This window comes from Oncorhynchus nerka, linkage group LG2, assembly GCF_034236695.1.
Source record: "Oncorhynchus nerka isolate Pitt River linkage group LG2, Oner_Uvic_2.0, whole genome shotgun sequence".
In the NCBI taxonomy this organism is placed as follows: domain Eukaryota; kingdom Metazoa; phylum Chordata; class Actinopteri; order Salmoniformes; family Salmonidae; genus Oncorhynchus; species Oncorhynchus nerka.
This window is the reverse complement of record NC_088397.1, coordinates 58,292,259-58,311,608: the sequence shown is the minus strand read 5'-3', so window position 1 is coordinate 58,311,608 and position 19,350 is coordinate 58,292,259. Positions and strand designations below refer to the sequence as shown.

The 19,350-nt window shown below is 44.4% G+C and overlaps 1 protein-coding gene across 1 annotated transcript in view; it reads left to right on the top strand.

Annotated features, from left to right (window-relative positions):
- Nucleotides 1–1,461: 1,461 nt before the first annotated feature.
- The window catches only part of LOC115138605 (plexin-A2-like), a 58,374-nt gene continuing 40,485 nt past the window's right edge, over nucleotides 1,462–19,350 (top strand). Inside the window, exons 1-2 of the mRNA XM_029675638.2 lie at nucleotides 1,462–1,794; nucleotides 17,394–18,737. Coding sequence (XP_029531498.2) covers nucleotides 17,517–18,737 — 1,221 coding nt within the window. The 5' untranslated portion in view covers nucleotides 1,462–1,794; nucleotides 17,394–17,516. The remainder of the gene's footprint in view (nucleotides 1,795–17,393; nucleotides 18,738–19,350) is intronic.

The window sequence follows — 19,350 nt, the reverse complement described above, 5'->3', positions numbered from 1 at the left end:
TATGGTGGACACATAATAACAGTATTAATGACCAACATGATCCCTTTGCTGGGCAACTGAATTACAAACCATGATGAAAATGTAAGATGTACTTCTTGTTGTCCATGTTTTTCCCCTTTGAATTCAAAGACCTCTCACATCACCATGATGGGTTTTTAAGACAACAATGGAATATTCAGACACAATGACTAAAATAACTCACGTACCAGTCCTGTCCAGCTCATATTCACGTTATTTTAAATAGGCAGACAGTACACAATTGATGCGGTTGAATTGGATTATTATTATTCTCTCTATTCCCTACATTCACTCTCTTGTTACTCTGCCAACCAGCTGTGTACTGAATAACTCGTTATATGTTCAACTCCTTCCTGTTCTGAAACCTTTGTGTTTTTAGAGTGCTCTGTCTGTCTGTTTTTCTCTGTGTAATTGGGGCTCTTGGCCAGTTCACCTGGAGTGGGCCAGTGGGGGAGTACCTGCCATCTGTACTGCTGTGGGGGAGCCCAGCCAGCCCACTGGCCACCTAGGGGCCGCACAGCACTTAGGGGCCGCTCAACACCTAGGGGCCGCTCAGCATCACCAGGAGGGCCTGACATCTCTATCGTCAACCGCTGGGTAATGAGGGCCAGACAGCTGGCCGACTGACAGTCTCTGCTACTGCCTCAAGGAAAACTGTCCGAAAGGCATTCTGAGCTTTTCAGCAATGTAAGCAGCTCTCTGGTCAAGACACTCTGGGTTTGACTGTGAAGTGTATACAATGGCACCCACTGCCTGTTTGTTAATTAAACCATGGTTGATTTTACTGCAAAATGTGACCTTATTCTGTATTTGGTTAATATTGTTTGGTTATGTCCTCTCTCAGGCTGTGTCTATAGCAGAATAACTCCACAAGAAATGTTATCTTATTCACAAAATTGCCTCTGAGGGTAGTTTATGTACACTTTCAAAAGAGATATTCTGGATGCTCTCTACTAGTCTGATTAGAAGCAAGGCGAAAGAGTTCATTGAACAAGTGTGGTTGCAGCAATGAACCTACAGATGTCAGTGTTTTAAAGGGAAATGTGACATTTACATCGCCATATAAAGAATGCAGTAAAAACATGTATATATTCGAACTGGCTCTGATATTAAAATAATTCACACACCCCTCCCCTCCAGTTTATCATCGATAGACACACTTGAGAACAAGGAACAAAGAAATATGAAATGTATTGGATGATACTGTAATTTAAGTCTTTCTAGCTTTTGTCACTATACGCATGAAGTAAAACACACAATACAACTGAGCACAGTATGTGAATGTGAGAGCATCAGATGACTCGGTCATGTGGACAGACTTGGCGATGAAGCCAACGCTCAGTCTACGAAAAAATATTGCACTGAGCCCTCGTGAAAGGATGACGCGAGGGAGGTTTGGTTTAATCCGCACACACTGTACGTGAGATGAAAGTAAACTGATGAGAGTCCGGTCTTGAAGCCTACCACCGGCATTCAAACACCGAATGGAAACGTGAAGAGTCTTTTGAAATGTGTAATTGGGGTTGCGAGTTTAGAAAACACGTATGCTAAATGTCCATTGATCAAATGAGAGAACTGTTTCCGCGTGATACATGAGAATCAAAATTGTCGCATCCTGAACGTTTTTCTCTCAGTATATGGACATTGCGCGCATCACCGCTGACTGTGCCATTGTGGGACATTTTCCAACCCCAAAGGAAGGACACTGAATCCAGCAGATCCTTTATTCATTCAACACACTAGACACATCATGAATTAGACTTTCTACTGCTCAAGGTGAGTACCATACTAAGATTGATAATTGCAACCCATGAGGACGAAATTGCAAAGTTGGGTTACTTTACGCGACCAGGGCGCATTGAAATGACAAGCGCGCGTCCAAAATAAATGAGCTACCGGTACATTCTTATTGTTCGAAATGTATTTACATACCGGTATATTATTTCAGGGTGTAGGCTATTCCAATTGTAACAATTCCGTAGAAGTCATGTTGAATTGAGTTATAGTCTACTGTGATATCATCTCGTTTTCCCAGACAGTGAGCAGCTGATGGGCACATAACGCATGCAGCACGCATATGCTTCATGACTTATTTATATGGATATAAAGTATCTATCTGGAATATCTCAGATTCTGATACATTCTCTACGGAGTCTCTCTTTAGTGGTACTGCACAATCATGGACATATTTCTCTATAGAGGTATCATCTGGTATGATCATGAGAACACCAAGATTAGACCTCTGTGGGAAATGGGTTTTTGAGGCAGGCACTTTACTTGATTGCCAACTGTCAGGGATTCTGGGTTTAGGCAGCAGCAGCACACACAACCTAAATATCCTTTCATGAGACGTCATTGTAAATATGAATTTGTTCTTAACTGACTTGCCTAGTTAAATAAAGGTTAAATAAAAATAAATAAAATCCTCATAATCATCATCATCATCATCATCCTTAATGGGCATACATCAAAATGTGCATCCTCATAGAGATAAATGCATCAGGTACCACCAAACCAGCTGTGGAGAGAGTTATCTAATCCCATTGAGAGTTGTTTGGCCATTATCTGTAGTTGTATGTAGTTTACTGGAGCTTCGGTACACATAGCCAGCCTTGGCACAGGAGTGAGAGTAGAATCTATTGGATTGATGGAGACAAAGTGCAAAGCGGAGAAGAGTTGGAGCCTAAACAGCCAGAGTAGATGCAGCTGCAGTGCAAACTTCCACAATGATGTTTACCAAGCTCATCTCATCTTTGTTCTGTGTGTGTATTTGGGAGAGGTATTGGATTTGGTGCCTTTTAGACTCTCCCAGTCAAGCAAACCAGATGGACCCAGGGCTCTCTGTGTTCCTGCTTATCTCACTGGCCAGTTGGACTGGATTTATTCAGATGGTCCCACCAGAGCTATAAAGCTTCTCACAGAGAGGGAGATTGGCCTCTCTCTGTTTGCTCACTAATGCCAGGCCGCTACTTTATCAGTTGCTTGCTAAATTTAGAATTGAAATGGGTCTTTATTTTTGTTCCTTTTTTATTGCTACACTGTAATATAATGATATTGCATTTTCCTTTGGAGGTGACTCAGAATTGCTTCCATTACTGTATTTCTCTATATATTTATTTGCAAGTGCCAATGGCAAACAGAGTGCTATTTTGTTGCAGCACAACTTTCTGTAATGTATTGATTAAATTAGACTTTCTGTAATCTACTGATTAGATAATATGTAACATCTGTCATGGACTCTCGTTTTCATTGCCTTTCATCAGTCATGAGTTCCCTTCATATCTTTAGATTGAATGTTGCAGCACTGCCTTGTGTGTTCTTTACCGAGGTGTCATGATCCCCCTTTGGGAAGGATTTTTGATTTAAACAAAGATTATAGATAAAAGAATACAGTTCACTCACATATGAGGTATATTTAGCGTGGCGTGGTAGCCTGATCAAATGTTGACACTATATAACTATGGTTGTTGTGTGATCAATTCAAATCAAAGTTTATTTGTCACGTGCGCCGAATACACCTTACAATGAAATGCTTACTTACAGACTATAATCAATGGTGTGAAAAAAAGGTGTGTATGTGTGTGTGTGTGTGTGTGTGTGTGTGTGTGTGTGGTGTAGGTAAGTAAAGAAATAAAACAACAGTAAAAAGACATTTGAAAAAAGAGTAGCAAGGCTATATACAGACACCTGTTAGTCAGGCTTATTGAGGTAGTATGTACATGTAGGTATCGTTAAAGTGACTATGCATATATGATGAACAGAAAGTAGCAGAAGCGTAAAAAGAGGGGTTGGCGGGTGGTGGGACACAATGCAGATAGACCGATTAGCCAATGTGCGGGAGCACTGATTGGTCGGGCCAATTTAGGTAGTATGTACATGAATGTATAGTTAAAGTGACCATGCATATAAGATAAACAGAGAGTAGCAGCAGCGTAAAAGAGGGGTTGGGGGGGGGCACACAATGCAAATAGTTACCTGTTCAGGAGTCTTATGGCTTGGGGGAAAAAACTGTTGAGAAGCATTTTGGTCCTAGACTTGGCACTCCGGTACCGCTTGCCATGCGGTAGTAGAGAGAACAGTCTATGACTGGGGTGGCTGGGGTCTTTGACAATTTTTAGGGCCTTCCTCTGACACCGCCTGGTGTTGAGGTCCTGGATGGCAGGCAGCTTTGCCCCAGTGATGTACTGGGCCATACGCACTACCCTCTGAAGTGCCTTGCGGTCGGAGGCCGAGCAATTGCCGTACCAGGCAGTGATGCAACCGGTCAGGATGCTCTCGATGTTGCAGCTGTAGAACCTTTTGAGGATCTCAGGACCCATGCCAAATTTATTTTCCTGAGGGGAATAGGCTTTGCCGTGCCCTCTTCACGACTGTCTTGGTGTGTTTGGACCAATCTAGTTTGTTGTTGATGTGGACACCAAGGAATTTGAAGCTCTCAACCTGCCCCACTACAGCCCCGTCGATGAGAATGGGGACGTGCCCGGTGCTCCTTTTCCTGTAGTCCACAATCATCTCCTTAGTCTTGGTTACGTTGAGGGAGAGGTTGTCTCTGACCTCCTACCTATAGGCTGTCTCGTCGTTGTCTGATCAGGCCTACCACTGTTGTGTCATCAGCAAACTTAATGATGGTGTTGGAGTCGTGCCTGGCCATGCAGTCGTGGGTGAACAGGGAGTACAGGAGGGGACTGAGCAGGAGGGGACCCCTGGGGAGCTCCGGTGTTGAGGATCAGCGTGGCAGATGTGTTGCTACCTACCCTCATCACCTGGGGGCGGCCTGTCAGGAAGTCTAGGATCCAGTTACAGAGGGAGGTGTTTAGTCCCAGGATCCTTAGCTTGGTGATGAGCTTTGATGGTACTATGGTGTTGAACGCTGAGCTGTAGTCAATGAACAGCATTCTCACATAGGTGTTCCTCAAAACATCATCAGGAGCAATGTGGGTCAGCGGCAATGCCCTGTACTCTAGTCGCAAATTAGTGTATGTAAGACAATTACACGGTTTGTGACTGCACAGCAGCTCACTACCCAGAGCTGGAAACTCCCCCGTTGCCCACGGAGACACTGATTAAACACAACTTCTTAGATGCTACAGCCTGAGGAGAAGAGCATATGTGAAAGAGGGAGCGTCACAAAGAAAGGCAGGGAGATAGAGTATGAGAGTAAGAAATATAAATAAAATCCCCCAAATGAACAGACATTTCCTGTAGCTGTTGTGCTCCCTCTTCTCTTACCTCCCCAGTCCTCCCTCAAGCACCTGTTTATTTAGAGCCTGAGCCAACATTGAGGTAAAACGACTGTACATTTATATTCAAAGTAGTGGAGAGTGTGGGAGGAGAGATACAGGTGGAGGGAAACAGGGAGCTCACCTGCCATATGGTTCCTTTGGCAGTACACTGCATGCAGGGATTGCTATCTTGCAATATGGCACAATGCCTACAGATTGTTATCACTATTGTCAATGTAAATGCTGCTGTCACAGTGCTATTGTATTGGATGATCTCCTACAGGCTACTTCCATGTTGATTTGTAATCTCTGGCACTTTGTGATGGCATTGTGCCAGTGTAAATGGGTGAGCCTTTTAGATATTAAGTGAGACACACTGATGAATTAGTGAGAGAACGAGACCAATGACAGGACATTGAATAGATGAGCAGGGTTGAGAACTAAGAGATAAGAGCAGAGATAAAGAGATATACAGGACTCTAGGAGGGAACTTGACTGTGTCAGACATGTAATGTGAGGAGGAAGCAATTCTGCATACTGTATAGGGGAACATGATTTGTGCAGCAAAGTCAGTCTCTATGCTTTTATTCCCTGTACCGTGCCCTTGACTCAGGCATTAGTGCAGCGTTTCAAGGTAGGGGCAGGACGGACCCTCCAGACCATGGGAAGAAGCTAGGCTGATGCTTGTATTTGCATAGCTCTGTGTGTGAGCCACCTCCTTGGCCTTATTTACACTTAGGATTAAATCTGGAATGGGTGCTGCCGGTGCACCGGAGACTCCAGAGAGGAAGTTGTGAATAGCAGACAGCATGAATTGTCTCTCCTCCTCTTCCCTGTTTGCTGTGTTTCTCTCTGGGCTTCCAGCGATTTTTGTCAGCAGTGAAGGTAGCAGATGCTCTGTAAATCTTTGATCGTAATTATTCGTGCCAGCTACCTCCATCATTGGCATCCTCCTCCCTACACAGCCATATGGGCCAGTTGAGGGAAATTGAGGAAACATACAGCCTTGGTCTGAATCAGTTATTATTGGCTTTGTGTGCATGTCCATATAAGGGTGTGTGTGCATGTGTGAATATGTGCTTCATGTGTTTCGTTCTATTGTGTATGTTATTTCCTCCTCATATGCTGTACTCTGTACCCGGAATCCTACTTTGTATATGGACGTCTACTGTCTATCAGTTGAGAGAGCAACATCTGCACTGCTTTCACTTTTCTATCCTGAATGATTGATGCCAACAAACCTTACACAGTATAGCGAACTATACAGTCATACCTGATCTACAGGGGCAGTTACAATAACTGCAGGATGTCGTAAGCAATACCAAAAAATGAACTCATGGCAGAAATGGACTGTCATATTGTACCAGCACAAAACTGACTGAGTATCTAGCTGAGGGAACACTTCCAAACAGAACTCTATAGTTGTTCCTTGTCCCTGTCCCAATCACACTGGAGAAGAGAGCTTGTATTTCACTGGCCTTATTCCACATTCCCATCAGCTGTTATTCCAACAGTGCACTAGTAGCTTTACTCTTCCCATTGTTCTGTTTCTAGTCACTACCAATGGGCGTGCCGTAGCAGTGTACAGACGTGCTCTGGCTACAGCAGAACATAGTGGGTCTCTGTCTTTCACTGAATGCTGAATTATAGAAGACCTGGTATTGCACTTGGGCTGCACAGGTCACTTTGACTTTCCCCTTTGATTGTCATCATACAGTACATACAACATGAGCACTCCCTGATTCAAATCCTGTTTCAAGTCACAATGAGCCAGTAGAGATCTACAGTGAAAGGTATGGAAGACACAGCCCAGGGAAGTTAATTTATGAATGAATCTGACTATGGCAATATTGGGATGTTCTATATTTCCATGCGGACCCAGAATTCTGCAGTGTTGCAGAAATGTCTATTTTATCGCTGTGCATAATGCCATGCATTGTCAAGAGGTCACTGATTGTGTTTTGGCAATATGCTTGAAGAGATTCCTTTCCACAACCTTGGTTCACCACCCTGTGGTTTTTTATGAGTATACCATTCTAGATTGATAGAGTGCTGTTTTATGGTTCCCCATAAACGTCCTCTGCTACCCTGCCATCATTCTTAATGCTTGGTCTCTAAAGCTAGCAATCTGAGAATTGTTCACTGAACAACACAATTGATATAAAAATGATATTATGTATAACAAACAATCCAACAAACTATGCTATCAAATAAAATTATGAATAGCTTGAATTTATTTGAAGAGGGATATGGTCACTAAATGGTAGAATTCACTGCTTGTATGCCTATCCAATAATCACAGTATTGAGTGGTTTAAATGAACATCCATATGTCATTATAGCCATTTTAGAGCTGAATGTGGGTTTGTAAGAAGACCAATAAAAGCAGAATCCATAGCCCCGGGCCTGGCCCTCCAATGAGTACACAAATAAGACACGGAGGAGTGATCACAAAACATTTATTTTACCATAAACCCCACAGGTCCCATGTGATTAAATCTGACATTCGTTTAAAAGTCATCGTTAACAAAGACGGCATTTTCATGTCCTAATTCCTCTTCCCATCACTGTAGGTACCAGTGTCAGCCTCCGGCTCTGGCTCGCTCTCCCCCCCATCTCCACCACGTATGACCTACTTCTGTCTCCGCATCATTGTAAACAGATCTACTAATTGCTTTAATTTATTCATTTGGAAGTCAAGTTCTGTTGGGGCTGGCGCCCTCCCAGTTCATTCATGTGTGACGTGTACAATTCTCCCCTCCCCCCATGACTCATCCACATGGATTTGTGGCAGACCCCACGACAAAGGTATCCCATCAGGCTTTGTGATTTAGCCAATGATTAAATGAGTGCCATTTTGAGTGCGAGACATTTTTGCAGTGTCCCATTGTGACTAACCTAGAAGTGTGGCACATGACAATATACCGAACAGAATGCATTGACAAGCTCTAGAAGGAATGAAGATATCTTTATGGATATATGGCTTTGTAAAGTTTTTGTCAACACCCCTGATATTCCACCCTAAAACCTAGAAGTGGGGAACATTGATTTTGAGCAATTCTCTGGAGGCAGTGCAGGTTTGATATGACCAGATCACATACAGATGTTAATTTGATCACTCTTTTGTTTGTCCTTGTTGCTAAAATATGCAGATGAGTTTCGTGATTTACATAAATTCACTGAAAACCCACACTAACACCCGTTATATTAACAGTATTGTACTTTTCATGTAGCCTACCTTTGACCAGCTAATAGCCTAACTATCGATCAAGCAACATCAAGGCCTAAACCTGTTCAAATCCTGTTGCTGCAGGATCATTTTGCTGTGAAAATATTGGTCCAATGAAGATCCTATATCTGTACACTCCTGTCCCTGTGCCTCCAACCTGTGTTATTACTCTGTTTTGTCCAGCCTGATCAGACTAGGCCACAAGACACACAATTTTCATCACATCTGATGTAATAACACAACTCTATTGTTGACTCAGTGTGAGAACATTGTGTCTGTCCTGCAGCCTGAAAGATGGTGTCAGAGTCTGTCTGATTCCAATCTTCTCACATGTTATCAGCCTGTGACCAGCAGGAGCCTCAAAGGCTGCTGCAAATGGAACGCATTGGGCCCCACTGAGCCATAAAGTACAATAAGCACTGTGCATGAAGTGCATAAAGGGGGAGAAGGAGACATATTTCTGTGATCATTTTAGTTCATGTTTATGTATGGTTACAGACGGTTACCCTCCAATGAATCACACATAATAAGACACTGCAGAGTTTATGCCAGAATGTCACCCCAATGCATGCTGAAAACATAGGCACAGCCCTGTGGATCTTGGTGGGGTTCTTAAGGTCAAATTAAAAATGGTGGCACGAAATTTTGACTCAGATTGGTGCCCGCCACCGTAGCCAGAGGCCTGAGCATGTTCTTCTATGAGTTTGTGTGAATGAGTCACGTCTGGGGCTGAGGCTGGGGTTGGCAGGAGCGTATCTGACTGACGAGGCAGTGTATTCAGCAGGGAGGGCTGCAGCCAGCAAGATGCTGTCTCTACAATCTAGGGTAAACAGAGCAGCATTACCGCACGCCTCAGACGAGACTGAATCGAGAAGAAAATAAATAGATGGGCTGCTGTTACTTCCTGCTTCTCGCCCACCTTGTTATGTTTAACTTGATCTTCACAACACTGAATTAACCTCTGTAGGTCTCTGTATTGCGGAACTAAAATTGAGGGATTACCTATCATTTTGCACAGACACAGGCACAACACTTGAGGCGCAACTAACATCTTAAAGCAAATTATGTTGAGGTTCATAACACTGAAGTTTGTCATATGATTTTGGATTGGAATGATTTAGAATAAAATATTGGATTTCCCAAACCACTGAACACAGCAACTCAAGGTGGTCTTCCATGATATTGTAAACTGGGAGCTTAATATAGAGTTTGAAATGGGGTGTACTCCTGGGGGGATAAAAATGATTAGTGACAATCCATTTGCTTGCGGAACCTGTTAATGGAATTCACTCTCTGCATGTACAACAATTAAATGCTGCATAGAGACAAACCAGATTGCCCTGAAGCCATCATAAAACAGAGCTACGACTCACACCTGTGTGTGAATCCTGTAGAAGGGCCCAGAGACTCACTAGGCTAAGTCTATTCATTATATTTCACTACAAAGGCCAACTGAATACAGTATGTTATTATATAACCACATGTATACCAAGATGGCATAGCAGTCAGACGTCCTTTGTCCTCGTCTTGTCGTGTCCCGTGTATATATATATTTACATCTTTCTTCGCATATCTTTTAGATATTGCTTTTCTAAAAACTCAACTTCAAAACAATCTCCTGCAACCCGCCTCACCAATTAAAAAAAAAGGTATTATTTACCTCAAATCTGAAATCCACAATAGAAGCTAGCCAGAAGCTAACCAGAAGCTAGCCAGAAGCTAACCAGAAGCTAGCCTGAAGCTAGCCAAAAGCTAACCAGAAGCTAGCCAGAAGCTAGCCAGAAGCTAACCAGAAGCTAGCCAGAAGCTAGCCAGTTTACTGGCTAACGTTCGTATTCAGCTAAACACGGTTTGTGGTCATCAGCTATCCTTTAGCTCGAAAAGCTATCGCCAGTTTTGTACAACACGACTCAGACCAGAACATATCGGACCTATTTTTCTCTCCATATCCCCGGATTTCAACCGCAAGCTCTGGACATTTACTCCTGGATCTCACAGCTAGCTAGCTGCTATCTGTGTGACTATTGGAAAACGTCAATCCCGGAGCAAACATCAATTATTCCGGAGCTAGCCAGCTGAAGAGTTCCATCAGCCACTTCTGGGCTACAATCACCTGTCCAGAACCATTTTACTGCAGATGCGGAGCCCCACCGGGCCTTCACGACTGGCCTACCGACGTTATCTGCCCGAGGGAGTTATCCAACTGGCCCCTCCGTCGCGATGTTACCTGAAAGCCCATCTGCGGCCCGCTAATTGTTAGCTGTCTTATCGGCTGCTATCTGAATAGGTCTATCGGACAATTTTTCTTGGGTCACTATAACTATATCTATTTTGCCATTCGGATTGATCCCCTCTACCACACAGAACCCCACTAATCTACCGACGGAAACGCACGAGGTGGCTAAAAACAGACCTCCATCCTATGCTAGCTTGCTAACGATGGCCCGGCTAGCTGTCTGAATCGCCATGACCCCAACCAACCTCACTACTCACTGGACCCTTATGATCACTCGACTAAGCATGCCTCTCCTTAATGTCAATATGCCTTGTCCATTGCTGTTCTGGTTAGTGTTTATTGGCTTATTTCACTGTAGAGCCTCTAGCCCTGCTCATTATACCTTATCCAACCTTTCAGTTCCACCACCCACACATGCGATGACATCACCTGGTTTCAATTATGTTTTTAGAGACAATATCTCTCTCATCATCACTCAATACCTAGGTTTACCTCCACTGTATTCACATCCTATCATACCTTTGTCTGTACATTATACCTTGAAGCTAATTTTATCACCCCCAGAAACGTCCTTTTACTCTCTGTTCCGAACGTTCTAGATGACCAATTGTCATAGCTTTTAGCCGTACCCTTATCCTACTCCTCCTCTGTTCCTCTGGTGATGTAGAGGTGAATCCAGGCCCTGCAGTGCCTAGCTCCACTCCTATTCCCCAGGCGCTCTCTTTTGATGACTTCTGTAACCGTAATAGCCTTGGTTTTATGCATTTTAACATTAGAAGCCTCCTCCCTACGTTTGTTTTATTCACTGCTTTAGCACACTCTGCCAACCCGGATGTTCTAGCCGTGTCTGAATCCTGGTTTAGGAAGACCACCAAAAATTCTGAAATTTCCATCCCTAACTATAACATTTTCCGACAAGATAGAACGTCCAAAGGGGGCGGTGTTGTAGTCTACTGCAAAGATAGCCTGCAGAGTTCTGTCCTACTATCCAGGTCTGTACTCAAACAATTTGATCTCTAAAAACAAGTCTCTCACCATTGCCGCCTGCTATAGACTACCCTCTGCCGCCAGCTGTGCTCTGGACACCATATGTGAACTGATTGCCCCCCATCTATCTTCAGAGCTCGTGCTGCTAGGCGACCTAAACTGGAACATGCTTAACACCCCAGCCATCCTACAATCTAAGCTTGATGCCCTCAATCTCACACAAATTATCAATGAACCTACCAGGTACCACCCTAAAGCCGTAAACACAAGCACCCTCATAGATATCATCCTAACCAACTTGCCCTCTAAATACACCTCTGCTGTTTTCAAGCAAGATCTCAGCGATCACTGCCTCATTGCCTGCATCTGTAATGAGTCAGCGGTCAAACGACCTCCACTCATCACTGTCAAACGCTCCCTGAAACACTTCAGCGAGCAGGCCTTTCTAATCGACCTGGCCGGGGTATCCTGGAAGGATATTGATCTCATCCCGTCAGTAGAGGATGCCTGGTTATTAAAAAGAAAAAGCCTTCCTCACCATCTTAAATAAGCATGCCCCATTCAAGAAATTTAGAACCAGGAACAGATATCGCCCTTGGTTCTCTCCAGACCTGACTGACCTTAACCAACACAACAACATCCTATGGCGTTCTGCATTAGCATCGAACAGCCCCCGTGATATGCAACTTTTCAGGAGAACTAGAAACCAATATATACAGGCAGTTAGAAAAGAAAAGGCTAGCTTTTTCAAGCAGAAATTTGCTTCCTGCAACACAAACTCAAAAAAGTTCTGGGACACTGTAAAGTCCATGGAGAATAAGAACACCTCCTCCCAGCTGCCCACTGCACTGAGGATAGGAAACAATGTCACCACCGATAAATCCACTACAATTGAGAATTTCAATAAGCATTTTTCTACGGCTGGTCATGCTTTCCACCTGGCTACCCCTACACCGGTCAACAGCACTGCACCAACCCACAGCAGCTCACACAACCCTTCCCCATTTCTCCTTCTCCCAAATCCAGTCAGCTGATGTTCTGAAAGAGCTGCAAAATCTGGACACCTACAAATCAGCTGGGCTAGATAATCTGGACCTTTTCTTTCTAAAATTATCTGCCGAAATTGTTGCAACCCCTATTACTAGCCTGTTTAACCTCTCCTTCGTGCCGTCTGAGATTCCCAAAGATTGGAAAGCAGCTGCGGTCATCCCCCTCTTCAAAGGGGAGGACACTCTTGACCCAAACTGCTACAGACCGATATCTATCCTACCCTGCCTTTCTAAGGTCTTCGAAAGCCTAGTGAACAAACAGATTACCGACCATTTCGAATCCCACCATACCTTCTCCGCTATGCAATCTGGTTTCAGAGCTGGTCATGGGTGCCACGCTCAAGGTCCTAAACGATATCTTAACCGCCATCGATAAGAACCAATACTGTGCAGCCGTATTCATTGACCTGGCCAAGGCTTTCAACTCTGTCAATCACCACATCCTCATCGGGAGACTTGATAGCCTTGGTTTCTCAAATGATTGCCTCGCCTGGTTGACCAACTACTTATCTGATAGAGTTCAGTGTGTCAAATCGGAGGGCCTGTTGTCCGGGCCTCTGGCAGTCTCTATGGGGGTGCCACAGGGTTCAATTCTTGGACCGACTCTCCTCTCTGTATACATCAATGATGTCACTCTTGCTGCTGGTGAGTCTCTGATCCACCTCTACGCAGACTACACCATTCTGTATATTTCTGGCCATTCTTTGGACACTGTGTTAACAACACTCCAGATGAGCTTCAATGCCATACAACTCTCCTTATGTGGCCTCCAATTTCTTATAAATACAAGTAAAACTAAATGCATGCTCTTCAACCGATCGCTGCCTGCACCTGCCCGCCCGCCCGTCCAACATCACTACTCTGGACGGTTCTGACTTAGAATATGTGGACAACTACAAATACCTAGGTGTCTGGTTAGACTGTAAACTCTCCTTCCAGACTCACATCAAACATCTCCAATCCAAAGTTAAATCTAGAATTGGCTTCCTATTTCGCATAAAGCATCCTTCACACTACCGATCCTCGACTTTGGCGATGTAATTTACAAAATAGCCTCCAATACCCTACTCAATAAATTGGATGCAGTCTATCACAGTGCCATCCGTTTTGTCACCAAAGCCCAATATACTACCCACCACTGCGACCTGTACACTCTCGTTGGCTGGCCCTCGCTTCATACTCGTCGCCAAACCCACTGGCTCCAGGTCAGCTACAAGACCCTGCTAGGTAAAGTCACCCTTATCTCAGCTCGATGGTCACCATAGCAGCACCCACCTGTAGCATGCTCTGCTGCAGGTAAATCTCTCTGGTCACCCCCAAAACCAATTCTTCCTTTGGCCGCCTCTCCTTCCAGTTCTCTGCTGCCAATGACTGGAACGAACTACAAAAATCTCTGAACCTGGAAACACTTATCTCCCTCACTAGCTTTAAGAACCAGCTGTCAGAGCAGCTCACAGATTACTGCACCTGTACATAGCCCATCTATAATTTAGCCCTAACAACTACCTCTCCCCCTACTGTATTTATTTATTTTACTCCTTTGCACCCCATTATTTCTATCTCTACCTTGCACATTCTTCCACTGCAAACCTACCATTCCAGTGTTTTACTTGCTATATTGTATTTACTTCACCACCATGGCCTTTTTTTGCCTTTGCCTCCCTTATCTCACCTCATTTGCTCACATTGTATATAGACTTATTTTTCTACTGTATTATTGACTGTATGTTTGTTTTACTCCATGTGTAACTCTGTGTTGTTGTATTTGTTCAACTGCTTTGCTTTATCTAGGCCAGGCCGCAATTGTAAATGAGAACTTGTTCTCAACTTGCGTACCTGGTTAAATAAAGGTTAAATAAAATAAATACATATCAGAATAGAAACTAGATCAGGAAAGTCTCAGAGTTAGGGCTCTAAAATTTCAATCAATTCCCTGGTTTTCCAGAAAATCCGGAATTTTCCAGCCCTGTTCAGAGTGTACATCATGCAGACGTGAGAAAGGCACTGTCAGGAGTTAGCATCTCTTGCTCTCCCTCCCAGGGGCCACAGGATTGAACTTTTATGTGGATCCTGCAGAGTACAGCCTGCAAGGGCAATGACACATTTTCTTTTTTATCTGGATATAGAGAGTTTTGACATTTTCCTTCTAACATCCAGCCTTAAATTTGTAGCTGACATGAATTGCAACCAAATAACTGCATGATGACAGGATGACAACATAACAGGGCAGCAATGCCGGTGACAGTATGTACATAGTGCATAAAACATTAAGAACACCTTCCTAATATCCTAATATTGAGTTTTGCCCTCAGAACAGCCTCAATTTGTTGGGGCATGGATATCTCCAAGGTGTCTAACGCGTTTCACAGGGATGCTGGCCAATGTTGACTCCAATGCTTCCCAAAGTTGTGTCAAGATGGCTGGATGTCCTTTCGGTGGTGGACCAATCTTGATACACATGGGAAACTGTTGAACCTGAAAAACCCAACAGCATTGCAGTTCTTGACACAAACCGGTGCACCTGGCACCTACTACCATAACTCATTCAAAGATACTTACATCTTTTGTCTTGCCAATTGACCCTCTGAATGGCACACATACACAATCCATGTCGCAATTGTCTCAAGGCTTAAAAATTGGATTTAACAATTGACAAGGAATCATAGCGTTCACCTGGATTCACCTGGTCAGTCTGCCATGGAAAGAGCAGGTGTGCCTAATGTTTTGTACACCAGTGTATAATTGTCATCAGTTTGAGAGTGAGTATATAATAGGATATGTGTTGTATGTTGTAGAGAACAGGGAGAGAATACACAGAGTGTCTGCCTGCCAAAGGGACAAGAGGAAACAGGGACACTCCAGTGATTTCCCCCCTGACGTCTTTGAGGCAGGGACAGATGGAGAGGAGATGCTGGAGTGGAGCTGGAGAAAACCCAGACACCACCGTGTCAGTCCTCCACTCCTGTCTGTCCTCTCCATCCCTGGCTCCTACACAACACACCCTGCCGGACACCCTGTTAGTAGTAGCAATGGAGTGCAGCCATGGCCACTGCTTTCCACTGCGAGGACACAAATTACAATTTGTATTTAAACTTTATTCTAAACAGGAAGTCTCATTGAGCTAAATTATCTATTTTCCTATCTTAAGGGGACCTGGGACAGAGAAAGAAGGCAATTGTCTCCAAGCTAAAGGCTTTGAGCTGGTCAGGGGCTTCCGTACCATTCCACTTGGAAGTTGAATGTTTTGTGAAGCAGTGAGGCTACAGTAGAGAGCTATTGGACTGGCATCAGACAGGACAGAGCATGTGGTGTGTGGCGGCAACACAGCCTTAGAGAGACAGCTTGGCTAAGTCTCTAGAGCTGCTGGGACTCAGACAAAAGAAGCTGGTGCACGCAGATGTGGGCTCCTAATTTACAGTCCTCTCCTCCGCGCATGGCACTTTTATTACTACTATAATGGACTGGGATGAAGTGAGTGCATGTATGAAGCCAACAATTCTACCTCATTGTGATCAATGTTCCCTTCCGTAGATTAATAAGGAGTCATATAAAAAAGGTAAAAGTGCAATTTGTTCTCCAGGTCCAAATTTACTAACCAGGTTATCTCATCGGTGTGAGATTTTTATTTATTTAGACAGATGCAAACTCAAAGCATACAGCACATGATGAATAGATTGTGAAAAGAAAGAAAGTCATGAATAAAGATTTTTTTTTTTACAAGGCTTTCACTCTCCTTTCTCTAATCCACTCATCCATCCACTCATCCATCCACTCATCCATCCATCCATCCATCCATCCATTCCATGCAGTATTCTAGGGCCATTGTTTGTCCCCTGGTTGAAGTAAAATATGCTAATGAAGTTAAAAGGGGAAATGAAAGGGTTGATGCTGTCCGACTCTGAATCCTTAATGATTCTCCGCCAAAAGGCCTGATTAATTTAGGAATGTCAGACGTCCTGGAAAGAGTGATTCATTCCTGGAGGATTTAACCATTTAGGAGAACAAGAGGGAGGGAAGGAAAGAAAACAGGCAGCTGGAAATATGTAAGCATAATTAATACATTTGGATCCTATTTAATTAGCTGTCTAAACAGTATGTAAAGCACAGAGTCACTGTTTGTCACTGCTTTGTTGAAGTAATAGGCTACAGACCTCCCTGGTCGTCACAGAGAGATAATGAACCCCTGCAGATAGGGAAAGCAGAGAGACCTCTCCTGCTAATCTGGCACTCTGTATTGATTGCAATGGGGATGGAGATCTACACTGCTCCTGTGAAGTGATTACTGGAATGACATGTTCTGTTGATGTATGTTGTGTCTGAGAAAGCAGAGTGGGAGAGAACAACAATGCTGAAACCATTTCAAGATTATATTTATCAGTGTGATTTTGTTCTGTCTCTGGCCTGTATCTTTTCTTAGCCCTGTCTTTTATAATGGAAAACTCTCGTCACTGTAAAATGTCAACCTTGTAAAATTGGAGGGAGGTTATTCATATATTTATTTGAACCAAAACCTTATATGAAGAAAACCCTATTTTATGAGTCCTTGCTAAAGATTTATGAAAGGTTTATTATAACGCCTTTGATTTGTTTCTAAATCATTCAAAGTATTCTAGGTCATCAAGACTAAACCAAACCATTTATTTTCTCTTTCAGGATAATGTGAAGACCATTGTTGCGGATATCAACTAGAGTGCAGCCTGACTGAGAACAGTCTTATTCATTCCTACCCTACAGCACTAGACATTTAGTCTGGACTTGCCATCTCTTAGAAGTCCTATGGGGATGGGGATGTGTTTGGATATAGGATGCATTTACAGCGGAAGTACTAAGGGGCAGTCATGGTCCCTGACGCGGTGGCTGTTGGTCTTGATGCCCATCTCCCTAGCAATGGGCCAAGGCCAGTCCCAGTCCCTCAACACCTTCAAGTCAGAGAGAAGGGAATGGACCCTGAACCACCTGATTGTGCACAAGACCACTGGCGCTCTCTATGTTGGTGCTGTGAACCGGATTTACAAGCTATCTGCCAACCTGACCCTCCTGGTCTCCCATGACACAGGACCTGAGTACGACAACAAGGCCTGCTACCCTCCTCTTATAGTGCAGCCCTGCTCTGAGCCCCTGGCCTCCACTGACAACATCAACAAACTGTTGCTCATAGACTACTCCCACAACCGCCTGCTGGCCTGCGGCAGCCTCTACCAAGGCGTCTGTAAGCTAATGCGACAGGACGACCTGTTTATCCTGGTGGAGCCCACCCACAAGAAAGAGCACTACCTCTCCAGTGTCAACCAAACAGGCACCATGTATGGGGTCATCGTGCCCTCTTCACTGGGCCAGGACGGCACCCTGTTCATCGGCACGGCCGTGGGTGGGAAGCAGGACTACTTCCCTACCATCTCCAGTCGTAAGCTGCCCCGTGACCCAGAGTCATCTGCCATGCTGGACTACGAGCTCCACACTGACTTTGTCTCCTCTCTCATTAAGATCCCCTCTGACACGCTAGCTCTGGTCCCGCGCTTTGACATCTACTACATCTACGGCTTTGCCAGCGGGAACTTTGTCTACTTCCTGACCGTGCAGCCAGAGACCCCAGAGAATGGGATGCCTGCTGGCAGTTCCCCAGGTGACCTGTTCTACACAAGCCGCATCATACGGCTCTGCAAAGGGGACAGGAAGTTCCACTCTTATGTGTCACTGCCAGTGGGCTGTGTACACAAGGGAGAGGAGTATCAACTCCTACAGGGCGCCCACCTGTCCAAGGCAGGGAAAGTACTGGCCAGGTCCCTCAACATCAGTGCCCAGGATGACGTCCTCTTTGCTGTGTTCACCAAGGGCCAGAAGCAGTACCACGAGCCCCTGGACAACTCAGCCCTGTGTATCTTTACCATACGAGACATTAACGCCCGCATCAAAGAGCGCCTGCAATCCTGCTACCAGGGAGAGGGCAACCTGGAACTACATTGGCTACTGGGAAAGGATGTGCAGTGCACCAAGGCGGTAGGTACCTGTAGCTACCTGAAGAGGGCTTTGCAACCAGTCCCTTCATTAGCATCCAGCAAGCCAGGGGCTGACCAGCACTGGCTCCTCTGATGTGGCATACAGACACATTATTCAGACAGTGAAGGTGACAGGTTAGATAATTGAATATTGAAAGCTTTTTGATTACCCCACAGCCTTGATTACACCAACAGTAGTAGGCCCCAAGGTAGCCAAAATCCAGTTACAGAGTCCCATTCAACGTTTTTATATTCCACAAGAGCAACAGAGAAGTAAGTGGGGGAGATTAATTTATAATTCTAATCAGAGGAGTTTTATATGCGGCTTTTATACCATTCAGAGGTTTAGGCTCTCCCTGCGTGGCGCAGTGGTCAGAGCAGCGCGCTTCTCTTCCGAGCATCATGAGTTAGGGTTATTTATTTGTATTTTTTTGGTGAGTGCAGAGGAAGGCGTTCTCAGGACCGTTTCAAACATCCAAAATTGAAGTCAGCCTTCTCTCTCTATGTTTCTCTCTCTGTCTCCCTTTTTCTGTTATTCAGTATGATAGGAGTATCTCAGCATTCAGAAAAACAGGTAACAAGGACATCCATCAAGGTTGTTATTCAGCAACTCT